The sequence below is a fragment of the Xenopus tropicalis genome, chromosome 4 (genome assembly GCF_000004195.4).
Source record: "Xenopus tropicalis strain Nigerian chromosome 4, UCB_Xtro_10.0, whole genome shotgun sequence".
Taxonomy (NCBI): domain Eukaryota; kingdom Metazoa; phylum Chordata; class Amphibia; order Anura; family Pipidae; genus Xenopus; species Xenopus tropicalis.
The window spans coordinates 5,584,122-5,597,990 of NC_030680.2; the positions used below are offsets into that span (position 1 = coordinate 5,584,122).

Here is a 13,869-nt window from a genome sequence, read left to right on the forward strand (position 1 = left end):
ACCTGACTAAGCTCCTCCTCCTCTTGGCCTCAACTCAACATTGTGTATTGTTGCACAATCCCAGTCATGGTTCTGGCTCACCTTTGTCCTCCTTATTTTGGTCTTGACCTTGTGTTCTGTTGCACAATTCTAGCCATGGTCCCAAACTTCATTGGCCTTTCTACTGTTTTGGACTCCAGGATGTTTATCCTTATCTTGGTCTTGACAGTGGTCAATGCTGGCCAGTACTCAATACTTCCCATTAGTCTCCAAGTCGACTCACTCTCAATCCCTCTAATGCCCTTAGGAGACATCAGAAACTCCTAGTTCAGGCTTGGACAACTGGATCTGGCGGATCTTGATGGTCCATGATGGTGGATCTAAAATGCTAGGAACTCCTCCAATAGCTGAAGGCTGAAAGTTACAGTTCAACAACATTTGGTCTGAATGGGTCTGGATGTTTTTATGGGGCCCAAGAGGAAAATGGCCTGGGAAGCTCCTCCCATTCTGCCTCTCTCTAGACCTTTCCACTTTCCCATGTTGGAATCATGTCTTCTTATAAAGAGAGAACCAGGCTGTTGTTTCAAAATATTTTATTTATAATCAGTCAAAATACATGAAGTGCTTTCCCCACCCCCCTCCATAATCTGTAAGACTGACCCCCATATAACAGCCCTTCAGTCATTATCATCACATTTATTGCCCTCCAATCATCACAAAGGAAGTCAAATTACATATTTATAGGACTAAAGCCCGACAAAGAATTCGGATAGAAATGCTGCACCTTTTGTTTTGGGGTTCAGTACCAGCCCAAGGCCCCCACAGCTCCACAGGGGAAAATGGAGCCCCAGAAAATGTCCTCAGTAGCCCCCCATCTTCTTTTGGGGAAGGCTAGTAATTAATTCAGAACCTCACTTCCTCCTTGATGATTTCCCACGCCCCCTAAGCTTAGCTCCTCCCCAGCAGCCCACTGAGCACGTGCAGTGCCACTGACACACAAAAGATGGCCTAACAAGCTGCCGGGGCAACTGTAAAGCCCTGATATGGGGCCTCTGGGCTGGTACAGTAACTTCAGTACATAATCATGCATTTTCTAGCCATATTCTATTTTAGGCTTTAGTTCTCCTTGAAAGAAATACTCCCTATATACTAATAAAATGCTACTGAGCCAGAGTTGTGGCTACTAATACAAGTGCAAGAAGATGGAAGGAGACAGGGTGAGTCGGTGAGAGATTACACGACAGACACCTCCGAGAGTCCGACACCCCCCAGATATACACCCTACCGAGGCCGAATCACACATTGGAATTGCCCTTTATGCACTAGGACTGATTGTAACATTATATAGTGTAATGTATATATATAGCCGGTGCACTTGCAATACCGCGTTTCACCACTGTGGACGGAAGGTCAGTTCCACAGAGCTGCCACAGGACAGCGCCACTGCCTACCATCTCTGTTCTAGGCTACACAACTGATGTTTTTATCAATGAAGACTCTTTCCTAAGTGGAATATCGGTCTGTCCCTTTCTTCCAGCTGGTTCTGACTTTTCAAACAATGTAGCTGAAGCCAGCTCTCCTTAATTGGTTGCTTCGAATGCCATTCTTTCATTGGCCAGTGGAGGCCAATAGCATTCTTTTAATCCCTTTCCCCGACGCTACATATTAATACCCGCAGAGGGCGCTAGAGTGGAAAAAAATAGAATAGCAGAAACGTTAATGGGGAACGCACTAAATACTCTTTAGTAGATAAGGGATGATTGGTGCCAAACTGGCCGGCTAACTGTCAGTGTTACGACTTATAGCTTATAGGTAAAGGTGGCCGTACGTTGGCCAACCAGGTACAGTGTCCAACCTAGTGGCTTTTAGACAGATCATTGGGGCCCGTCAATGGCCAATTGGGCAATCAGAATTCACCTACAGCACCTAAGTCCCAGAGCAGAGTTGGGTGCAAGTGGGTGACAGTGTGACGGCAACCCCAGAATGGTCCCATAAGTGACATACGGAGAGCCAATAGGACGCTGCTACAATCACAAGCCTTGCATTACCATCAAACAAGACTGTAGTGGTGTTTTAGCTATGAAGGCAGAAAGTGCCACATAATACCCCCCGCCGCCTACAATGGATTTCTGTCAGTCTGACAATGACAAAGAAACGATAAAGTTATATTCAAAGCAAGAGTGGCGACGAAAATGGCTTCTTCCTCCGACACAGGCGGAGACACAGCGCCGATTTTCAGACACCACCTCCCCAAAGCACCGCAAAACCACTTCTTCTTAAACCGAGATTATACTAAAGTCAGTAGGTGGAGAGATTGGGGGGGTTACATGATACATTTAGGAGAATGCAGACGATATCGGCGTCTGTGGGATTTGCCGGGGATTAGAAGAAAGTGTCGTTGGGCTGCCCGACCTCGTCGGCCAGGTTGAGGATGTAGCTGGCCACGTCTTCGTCTGTGGGGGCGTCGGACACCACCCATGAGTCGTTCGCCCCGGTTACCTGGAGGCGGCAAATCGGGCAGTTGCGGTTCCGATCGCTCCTGTACAAAAAGACACAGATACAATACAGGAGGGAAAAATGGCAACTCCGGCAGCGCTATACACGGAGGTCGCCCAATGAGCCAATGGGCGATACTGTACTAATGCCATCATTTGGCCCTAGAGCAGCGGTCCCCAAACTATGGCTCTCCTGGCAGTGGAGAGAGAGGACTCAGTGGGGAGCGGCACAGGGGGGCTGAGATGAAGGACGGACCGGGAGTTGTGAACAGTCTGGTTTGATGGCGGTGGCGGCGGGCGGATATGAAAGAGGATGTGGGCTAATTCACCAGCACCAGGGGTGGCAGTCCGGCCCCCCAACAGTCTGAGGGGCCTTTGATCCGGCCCCTTGGGTTAGAAGTTTGGGGACCCCTGCCCTAGAGTATGAGCCACCGGTGCAAAGGCTGCCTCAATGAGCCAATAAGGCCCTCGAACCAATAGAAAACTCAAGCCTGACAGGTCAGGGAGGGTCCATGGAACCTGCTGATTGGCTGTTGTTGCCTATTAGACCTGGGGGAAACAGCAGGCTAGTGAATGCTGGCTTCTGATTGGGTTACATGGCTTGGAACTAAGTATACACATCACTGATTAGATTTTTGGGGTGCAGTTTTGGGAGGCAAGAAGGGGGCACAGAGGAAGAGGCTGTATATCCTACTTGTATACAGGGGGTTTATATAGAGATGTTCCCATCTGTATAAAGAGGAATGTTTATATCAGCTCGGAGCAGCGTTTATCCAAACAAACCTGCAGTGGGGAACGGAGAGATAATCCTGAGCCAAAAGCGAAGGGAAACACTCAGGGCAAAATACGGCTGAAACGGCCTCATTGGGATCAGAGTTCAACAAGCAGTTTCCTTGCCTGCGGCCGCGTCACTCCTGCCCCCCCCCTCACCCCCAACCAGTCTTTCCTAAGGGGACGTCACACACACAAAGCATGGAGTCTAAATACACAAGATGGGAATCTGTTTCCTCTCTCGGACTCCTGCCAGATAATGATGTTCTACAGAGGAACCAGTACGGCCCCTGTAAATAATGGGACCTGGGCTGAATAACAGATACGAATTGCCTTTATACTATATGAGCAGCAACTCCCAGCAACACTGTCCCAACATCTAGTGGGAACCTTCCCAGAAGGGTAGGGGCAGTTATAGCAGTAAGGGGAGGGGCAACCCAACTGAACCCCTGTGGGATGGAACCCCGACTGTGAGCCTGATCCCCAACATCACTGCCCAACCTCACTAATGCCCTTGTGGCTGAATGGGGGCAACTCCCAGCAACACTGTCCCAACATCTAGTGGGAACCTTCCCAGAAGGGCAGGGGCAGTTATAGCAGTGCAGGCAGTTGCCCCCATACAAACAGGCCCCGCCCCCTCAGGCCGCTCACCATTTGTCGATGCATTTCTGACAGAAGCTGTGCGCACAAGGCAGGATCAGGTCGGCCCGCCCGTCCATGCAGATACAACACTCTTCCTCGTCTGTCAGCTGCTTCACCCTGAAACAACGGAAAATGACAGATAAATAAACGCTGAGACACACACAGCCGACTTATCAGCGCCCCAATAACATCTGACGCCCCAACACCCCCTAAATTTGCTTTTCACTTTCCAGGCACAACAGTAAATAAATGGGTTCAGGGGGGGCACAGTGAGTGGCGGCACTGGCTTTGCTTCCATCCCTGAAGCCCAGGGTTACAGGAGGGGAAAGGCGGCCTATAGAGCTCAGCCAGGTGCCGTGTATCCAACACAAAAGCTGATTTCATTTCCCTGTTGGCCGTCCCTAAAGGTGTAGTTGTGCCAGACCCCAGCTGCCGGCAGCCTGACCCACAGACACCCTTTTGTTATCCCCCGTATCTCAGGCCGAGCGGAATGTTCTCTGTACTCAGGAAGGAGGAGGAATATTTCCCCCGGCGCGTCGATTCCCATCACGGAGCCTCCCGTTTGCACAGAGGAGGATTGTTATTAATATATAATATACATATATATACAGTTGGGTCATTTCCCTATGGAAACAAACTGTAAATTATATCCTTATAAACAGTGCTTAGTGATGTCATCAGTTATAATCAGAGCTTAGTGATGTCATTTCTGTCACATGACTCACTGAAACGTGTATATTATAATAAATAAAGTTCCCCCTCGTGCTTTTTATATGGTCATGGAACTCCGAGGCGACTTCTAATATCTTAGTTAGAGATGCATCGAACCCAGTTTTCTTCGGCCGAACCCCTGAACCCCCCCTGATGGATTCGGCCGAAACTGAACTCTGCCCAAAACGGCCGAATCCTTGCCGAATACCGAATCGAATCCTGCATTCGGTGCATCCCTAATCCTCGTGATGTACAATAGGGGGTACTTTATTCGCCATATACTAAATCTTATAGAGAAATGGTATAAAAAGCTGTGGAAATGGCTAATTGATCGAGGGGCGTGTTTACATTTATGTCGATGATCGCCGGATTGGTCGCCATTATTTTACAGATCCCGCATTATGCGTGGTGATAGGCGGTGTATGTGTATAAACAGCATGACAAATAACCCCCCCCAGGCTGTTGATCCGGCCCCACAGACCAGCAGTTACAGGTAGGAGGGCACAGTGGCGGCACTTTACAGCAGTGCTGCCCATTCTGCACAATAAGGGGACTTACTTTCCCATTAAAAAGCTGGCTTGGCAGGAAGAGAGAGAGTTAAAGCTCTCCGTGTTCTCCTCTGCGGCGCCACCGCCGCCCTCGCCGCCGCCCTCGCTGCTGCTCTGGGTGAACACTCCGGCGGCGTGACTGGTGATGTCCTTGTACAGCTGCATGAACTGGTACAGATTCATTATCCGCGAGATTTCCACGATACCCGTCGTCTTATTGATCTGCGGAAATAATAACCGGTTTATCCATCGGCCGGTAACACGGCAGTACCTTCAGCTTTGGGCCCTTAGATGCAATACAGTGCTGGGAAACAATTTGCACTTGGTCTTCATTTTTTATCATGTGTGGTTTTTGAATGACTTTGCAATTCAAGTTTGCGATTTTAGCAGCTATCTGGTTGCTAGGGTCCAAATTACCTTAACGACCAAGCAGTGGTTGTTTGTGAGACATTGGGATATAAACAGGAAAGTGTCTGAATAGAAATTAATTTAATTATTTTAGTTTTTGTTCGGCAGCTCTCCAATTTGGAGTTTCAGAAGCTGTTTGGTTGCTAGGATCCAAACTACCTTAGCAACCAGGGAGTGGTTTGAATGAGAGGCTGGTATATGAATAGGGGAGGGGCTGAATAGAAAGATAAGGAATAAAAAGTAACAATAACAATAAAACTGGAGCCTCGCAGAGCAATAGGTTTTGGCTGCCGGGGTCAGTGACCCCCATTTGAAAGTTGTACATAAAGAGAAAGAAGGCAAATAATATAGAAACCATAACAAATAAATAATGAAGACCAATTGAAAAGTTGCTAAGAATTGGCCATTCTATAACATACTAAAAGTTAATTTGAAACCTTTACGTTGTTATAGAAAGGCCAATTCTAAGCAACTTTTCAATTGGTCTTCATTATTTGTTTTTCATAGTTTTTGAATTGCTCTGTGAGGCTCCAGTTTTATTGTTATTGTTACTTTTTATTCCTTATCTTTCTATTCAGCCCCTCCCCTATTCATATACCAGCCTCTCATTCAAACCACTCCCTGGTCGCTAAGGTAATATGGACCCTAGCAACCAGCTTCTGAAACTCCAAAATCGAGAGCCGCTGAACAAAAACTGAAATAATTAAAAAACAACAAATAATTGAAAAAATGAAGACCAACTGCAAATTGTCTCAGAATATTATTCTCTACATCATACTAAAAATTAACAAGCTTTTTATCACCCCAAAATCTTGTGTATGGGGCGCATAGTCATGAACTGGCTGCACAATTAGATGAGAAGGGAGAGGGAAAGTGAGTGCTGAATGGAAAGTGAAAGTAGTTGTCTGAGGCATAGAGGCGGGGCAGGCAATATTTGATTGACAGCTGTGATTTTTAAAAGGAATTTGGATTTCATGTTTAATTTGAATTGGACTTTTATTATACAGATTTTCTGGGGGCCCAAACGGTCAGGAACTGTGAGCCCCATAATGCCCCCCAAACAGCTGACATCAGAGTCACATGATGATATTTTCATGCATCAGCAGCAGTACTTTAGGACCCAGTTGCAGTTTGGGCCTTGCTTCCCACACTGGCCGGCGAGATCTACTCCCCATCTCTACTGAATTTAATGCCATTTTTGGCCCATTTTGGGGCAGTTTAGTGGGTACAAATGCCAATCACGGGGCAGGGGAAACAATACGTATCCATGTGCTGCTCGGAGATAGAAACGGGCGGTTTATCTACGTGTTTTTGTAGGCGTGGGTCCAGCGGGGACGCACAGATGGGAAGCGGGTTAGCGCAGCCTACCTTGGTACACAGAACGCGCACGGCAACTTTCCACAGGGCGGAGGAGTCGGAACCCGGCTGCACTTCAAACAGGAGGTGCTTTTCCTGCCCCGAAGCCAATTTAGCGGTTCTGCAACAGAAAGTAAACACCATGGAATTGGCTTTGGTAGGAACATCTCTCCCACCTGTTTTACCCCTAGTACTTACGTAAGGGCCCAGAGTGCAACCCACCCCTTAAACACATAGTAACATAGTAAGTTAGGTTGAAAAAAGACACACGTGCATCAAGTTTAACCTTATTGCCTATATATAACCTGCCTAACTGCTACTGATCCAGAGGAAGGCGAATAGTGTATATATACACTATAACGGGCCCACTATACAGTATATATACACTATAACGGGCACACTATACAGTATATATACACTATAACGGGCCCACTATACAGTATATACACTATAACGAGCCCACTATACAGTATATATACACTATAACGGGCACACTATACAGTATATACACTATAACGGGCCCACTATACAGTATATATACACTATAACGGGCCCACTATACAGTATATATACACTATAACGGGCACACTATACAGTATATACACTATAACGGGCCCACTATACAGTATATACACACTATAACGGGCACACTATACAGTATATATACACACTATAACGGGCCCACTATACAGTATATATACACTATAACGGACCCACTATACAGTATATATACACTATAACGGGCCCACTATACAGTATATATACACACTATAACGGACCCACTATACAGTATATATACACTATAACGGGCCCACTATACAGTATATACACTATAACGGGCCCACTATACAGTATATATACACTATAACGGGCCCACTATACAGTATATACACTATAACGGGCCCACTATACAGTATATACACTATAACGGGCCATCTATACAGTATATATACACTATAACGGGCCCACTATACAGTATATATACACACTATAACGGACCCACTATACAGTATATATACACTATAACGGGCCCACTATACAGTATATACACTATAACGGGCCATCTATACAGTATATACACACTATAACGGGCCCACTATACAGTATATACACTATAACGGGCCCACTATACAGTATATATACACTATAACGGGCCCACTATACAGTATATACACACTATAACGGGCCCACTATACAGTATATACACTATAACGGGCCCACTATACAGTATATACACACTATAACGGGCCCACTATACAGTATATACACACTATAACAGGCCCACTATACAGTATATATACACTATAACGGGCCCACTATACAGTATATATACACTATAACTGGCCCACTATACAGTATATACACACTATAACGGGCCCACTATACAGTATATACACATTATAACGGGCGCACTATACAGTATATATACACATTATAACGGGCGCACTATACAGTATATATACACTATAACGGGCCATCTATACAGTATATACACACTATAACGGGCCCACTATACAGTATATATACACTATAACGGGCCCACTATACAGTATATACACACTATAACGGGCCCACTATACAGTATATATACACTATAACGGGCCCACTATACAGTATATACACACTATAACGGGCCCACTATACAGTATATACACACTATAACGGGCCCACTATACAGTATATATACACTATAACGGGCCCACTATACAGTATATACACACTATAACGGGCCCACTATACAGTATATACACTATAACGGGCCCACTATACAGTATATATACACACTATAACGGGCCCACTATACAGTATATACACACTATAACGGGCCCACTATACAGTATATACACTATAACGGGCCCACTATACAGTATATACACACTATAACAGGCCCACTATACAGTATATATACACTATAACGGGCCCACTATACAGTATATATACACTATAACGGGCCCACTATACAGTATATATACACTATAACTGGCCCACTATACAGTATATATACACTATAACGGGCCCACTATACAGTATATACACATTATAACGGGCGCACTATACAGTATATATACACATTATAACGGGCGCACTATACAGTATATATACACTATAACGGGCCCACTATACAGTATATATACACACTATAACGGGCCCACTATACAGTATATACACTATAACGGGCCCACTATACAGTATATACACACTATAACGGGCCCACTATACAGTATACACACTATAACGGGCCCACTATACAGTATATACACTATAACGGGCCCACTATACAGTATATACACACTATAACAGGCCCACTATACAGTATATATACACTATAACGGGCCCACTATACAGTATATATACACTATAACTGGCCCACTATACAGTATATACACACTATAACGGGCCCACTATACAGTATATATACACATTATAACGGGCGCACTATACAGTATATATACACATTATAACGGGCCCACTATACAGTATATATACACTATAACGGGCCATCTATACAGTATATACACACTATAACGGGCCCACTATACAGTATATACACACTATAACGGGCCCACTATACAGTATATTTACACACTATAACGGGCCCACTATACAGTATATACACACTATAACGGGCCCACTATACAGTATATATACACTATAACGGGCCCACTATACAGTATATACACACTATAACGGGCCCACTATACAGTATATATACACTATAACGGGCCCACTATACAGTATATACACTATAACGGGCCCACTATACAGTATATACACTATAACGGGCCATCTATACAGTATATATACACTATAACGGGCCATCTATACAGTATATACACACTATACAGTATATATACACTATAACGGGCCATCTATACAGTATATACACACTATAACTGGCCCACTATACAGTATATATACACTATAACGGGCCCACTATACAGTATATACACTATAACGGGCCCACTATACAGTATATATACACTATAACGGGCCCACTATACAGTATATATACACTATAACGGGCCCACTATACAGTATATACACTATAACGGGCCATCTATACAGTATATATACACTATAACGGGCCCACTATACAGTATATATACACTATAACGGGCCATCTATACAGTATATACACACTATAACTGGCCCACTATACAGTATATATACACTATAACGGGCCCACTATACAGTATATATACACTATAACAGGCCCACTATACAGTATATACACACTATAACGGGCCCACTATACAGTATATACACACTATAACGGGCCCCCTATACAGTATATACACACTATAATGGGCCCACTATACAGTATATACACACTATAACGGGCCCACTATACAGTATATACACACTATAACGGGCCCACTATACAGTATATATACACTATAACGGGCGCACTATACAGTATATACACTATACGTGGAAGCATATACACACTTTACTTGGCAGCATAGAAACCAATGCAGTCTGCATCACAATTGATTCATAATCAGCCCTGCAGCCTCAGCGTCTATGACAGATGTGACCACACTTGCTGCTTGATGATTTCTATTTTAGGCTTTAGTTCTCCTTTAATTGTTATGTTAAGTATGCAACAGAAATATCAGTTTTAACTTACACACTTTTGATTATAAAATGTATAGAAATAAACAGGGGAGAGACTCTTACAGGTCATTAAGCTCGGCAACCCGGCCCAGGAACTCCTCGTACGTCAGGACTCCGCTCTCGCGCACCAGCGTCATATGCTTGACCAGTTTCTCAGGAAGCTTGTTGATAACCGTCTGCGTCTGGCTGGAGATCTGCTGCCCCATGATTGCGACCAGAGGCGATTTCCTTCAGAAGATTAGGTCTCATTGACATGCAGAGCCCCTGGTAAAGGAAACACTCATGAGTCTGATGTTATTAGCCTGTATGCTTTGCCCTAACACTTCCCATTTAACCTTAACGTAAAGGGGTATTTGACCTTTTAATTAAAGATGTAGGTGTTGATATTCTGAAATAATTTGCAATTGGTCTTCATTTTTTTTTTTTTTATCATTTATGAGATTTTAGTTTTTTTGCTTTCTGTTCATTAGCTCTTCAGATGGTAGGTAGCCTTCAGGGGCTATTACACTACATAGCAATGGCAGGTAGCCTTCAGGGGCTATTACACTACATAGCAATGGCAGGTAGCCTTCAGGGGCTATTACACTACATAGCAATGGCAGGTAGCCTTCAGGGGCTATTACACTACATAGCAATGGCAGGTAGCCTTCAGGGGCTATTACACTACATAGCAATGGCAGGTAGCCTTCAGGGGCTATTACACTACATAGCAATGGCAGGTAGCCTTCAGGGGCTATTACACTACATAGCAATGGATACATATACAGACAGACACACAGATACAATGGATACATATACAGACAGACACACAGATACAATGGATACATATACAGACAGACACACAGATACAATGGATACATATACAGACAGACAGACAGATACAATGGATACATATACAGACAGATACACAGATACAATGGATACATATACAGACAGACAGATACAATGGATACATATACAGACACACACACAGATACAATGGATACATATACAGACACACACAGAGATACAATGGATACATATACAGACACACACACAGATACAATGGATACATATACAGACAGACACACAGATACAATGGATACATATACAGACAGACACACAGATACAATGGATACATATACAGACACACACACAGATACAATGGATACATATACACACACACACAGATACAATGGATACATATACACACAGACACACACACAGATACAATGGATACATATACAGACACACACAGATACAATGGATACATATACAGACAGACACACAGATACAATGGATAAATATACACACACACACACACACAGATACAATGGATACATATACAGACACACACACACAGATACAATGGATAAATATACACACACACACACACACACAGATACAATGGATACATATACAGACACACACACACAGATACAATGGATAAATATACACACACACACACAGATACAATGGATACATATACAGACACACACACACAGATACAATGGATAAATATACACACACACAGATACAATGGATACATATACAGACACACACACAGATACAATGGATACATATACACACACACACACAGATACAATGGATAAATATACAGACACACACACACAGATACAATGGATACATATACAGACACACACACACAGATACAATGGATAAATATACACACACACACAGATACAATGGATACAGACACACACACACAGATACAATGGATAAATATACACACACACACACACAGATACAATGGATACATATACAGACACACACACACAGATACAATGGATAAATATACACACACACAGATACAATGGATACATATACAGACACACACACAGATACAATGGATACATATAACACACACACACACAGATACAATGGATAAATATACAGACACACACACACAGATACAATGGATACATATACAGACAGACACACAGATACAATGGATACATATACACACACACACACACACACACAGATACAATGGATACATATACAGACACACACACACAGATACAATGGATACATATACAGACACACACACACAGATACAATGGATACATATACAGACACACACACACAGATACAATGGATACATATACACACACACACACAGATACAATGGATACATATACAGACACACACACACAGATACAATGGATACATATACAGACACACACACACAGATACAATGGATACATATACAGACACACACACACAGATACAATGGATACATATACAGACACACACACAGATACAATGGATACATATACACACACACACACACACAGATACAATGGATACATATACAGACACACACACACAGATACAATGGATACATATACACACACACACACACAGATACAATGGATACATATACAGACAGACACACAGATACAATGGATACATATACAGACACACACACACAGATACAATGGATACATATACAGACACACAGATACAATGGATACATATACAGACAGACACACAGATACAATGTTATATGATATACAGACAGACAGACAGTTCATAAAGGGCAGAGGCACCAAACTGTTATTCTCCAATGTGACGAACTACAGCTCCCCGCGCTCCGTGCCGCAGGGGATGCTGGGAGTTAGATGCCAGTGCGGCAGGGGTACGGGGGGGGGGTAACTACACGCTGCTGTGCTCACCGGCTGTGTCCAACATTGCGCCCCTCGCAGTTTGCCCAGCGCCACAACATCCAGTCCCGTCACCCTCACCCGAGCATCATCAGCAAGCGCCGCCCCATACGTCACTAGTTACTCTGTGTGTGAGGCGGGAACTGGGGGGAGCGGCAGCCGCCATCTTTGTTATGGGAATGTTGTGTCCAAACTTCAGTTATGAGCCATATGGGGCATTGTGTGAGGGCTGGGTAATGCTTGGTAATGGGGCACTGTGAGGAATGAGTGGGTAATGCTTGGTAATGGGGCACTGTGAGGAATGAGTGGGTAATGCTTGGTAATGGGGCACTGTGAGGAATGAGTGGGTAATGCTTGGTAATGGGGCACTGTGAGGAATGAGTGGGTAATGCTTGGTAATGGGGCACTGTGAGGAATGAGTGGGTAATGCTTGGTAATGGGGCACTGTGAGGAATGAGTGGGTAATGCTTGGGAATGGGGCACTGTGAGGAATGAGTGGGTAATGCTTGGGAATGGGGCACTGTGAGGAATGAGTGGGTAATGCTTGGTAATGGGCACTGTGAGGAATGAGTGGGTAATGCTTTGGTAATGGGGGCACTGTGAGGAATGAGTGGGTAATGCTTGGTAATGGGGCACTGTGAGGAATGAGTGGGTAATGCTTGGGAATGGGGCACT

At 44.0% G+C, this 13,869-nt stretch overlaps 1 protein-coding gene across 2 annotated transcripts; it reads right to left on the reverse strand.

The window, feature by feature from the left end:
* Positions 1-555: 555 nt before the first annotated feature.
* Positions 556-13,276, reverse strand: rnf141 (ring finger protein 141). Of its 2 annotated transcripts, none has more exons than XM_031900063.1 (6): positions 13,086-13,110; positions 10,592-10,792; positions 6,923-7,031; positions 5,157-5,368; positions 3,897-4,004; positions 556-2,518 (listed from the first exon to the last, which is right to left on the reverse strand). In XM_031900063.1, the coding sequence occupies exons 2-6, from the start codon at positions 10,732-10,734 to the stop codon at positions 2,362-2,364; spliced, it is 729 nt and encodes a 242-aa protein (XP_031755923.1). In that variant the 5' UTR covers positions 10,735-10,792; positions 13,086-13,110; the 3' UTR covers positions 556-2,361. The 2 variants fall into 2 exon arrangements, with proteins under 2 accessions (XP_031755923.1, NP_001015701.1); NM_001015701.1 differs by lacking the exon at positions 13,086-13,110 and adding an exon at positions 13,207-13,276 and having other exon boundaries at positions 558-2,518.
* Positions 13,277-13,869: the final 593 nt, after the last annotated feature.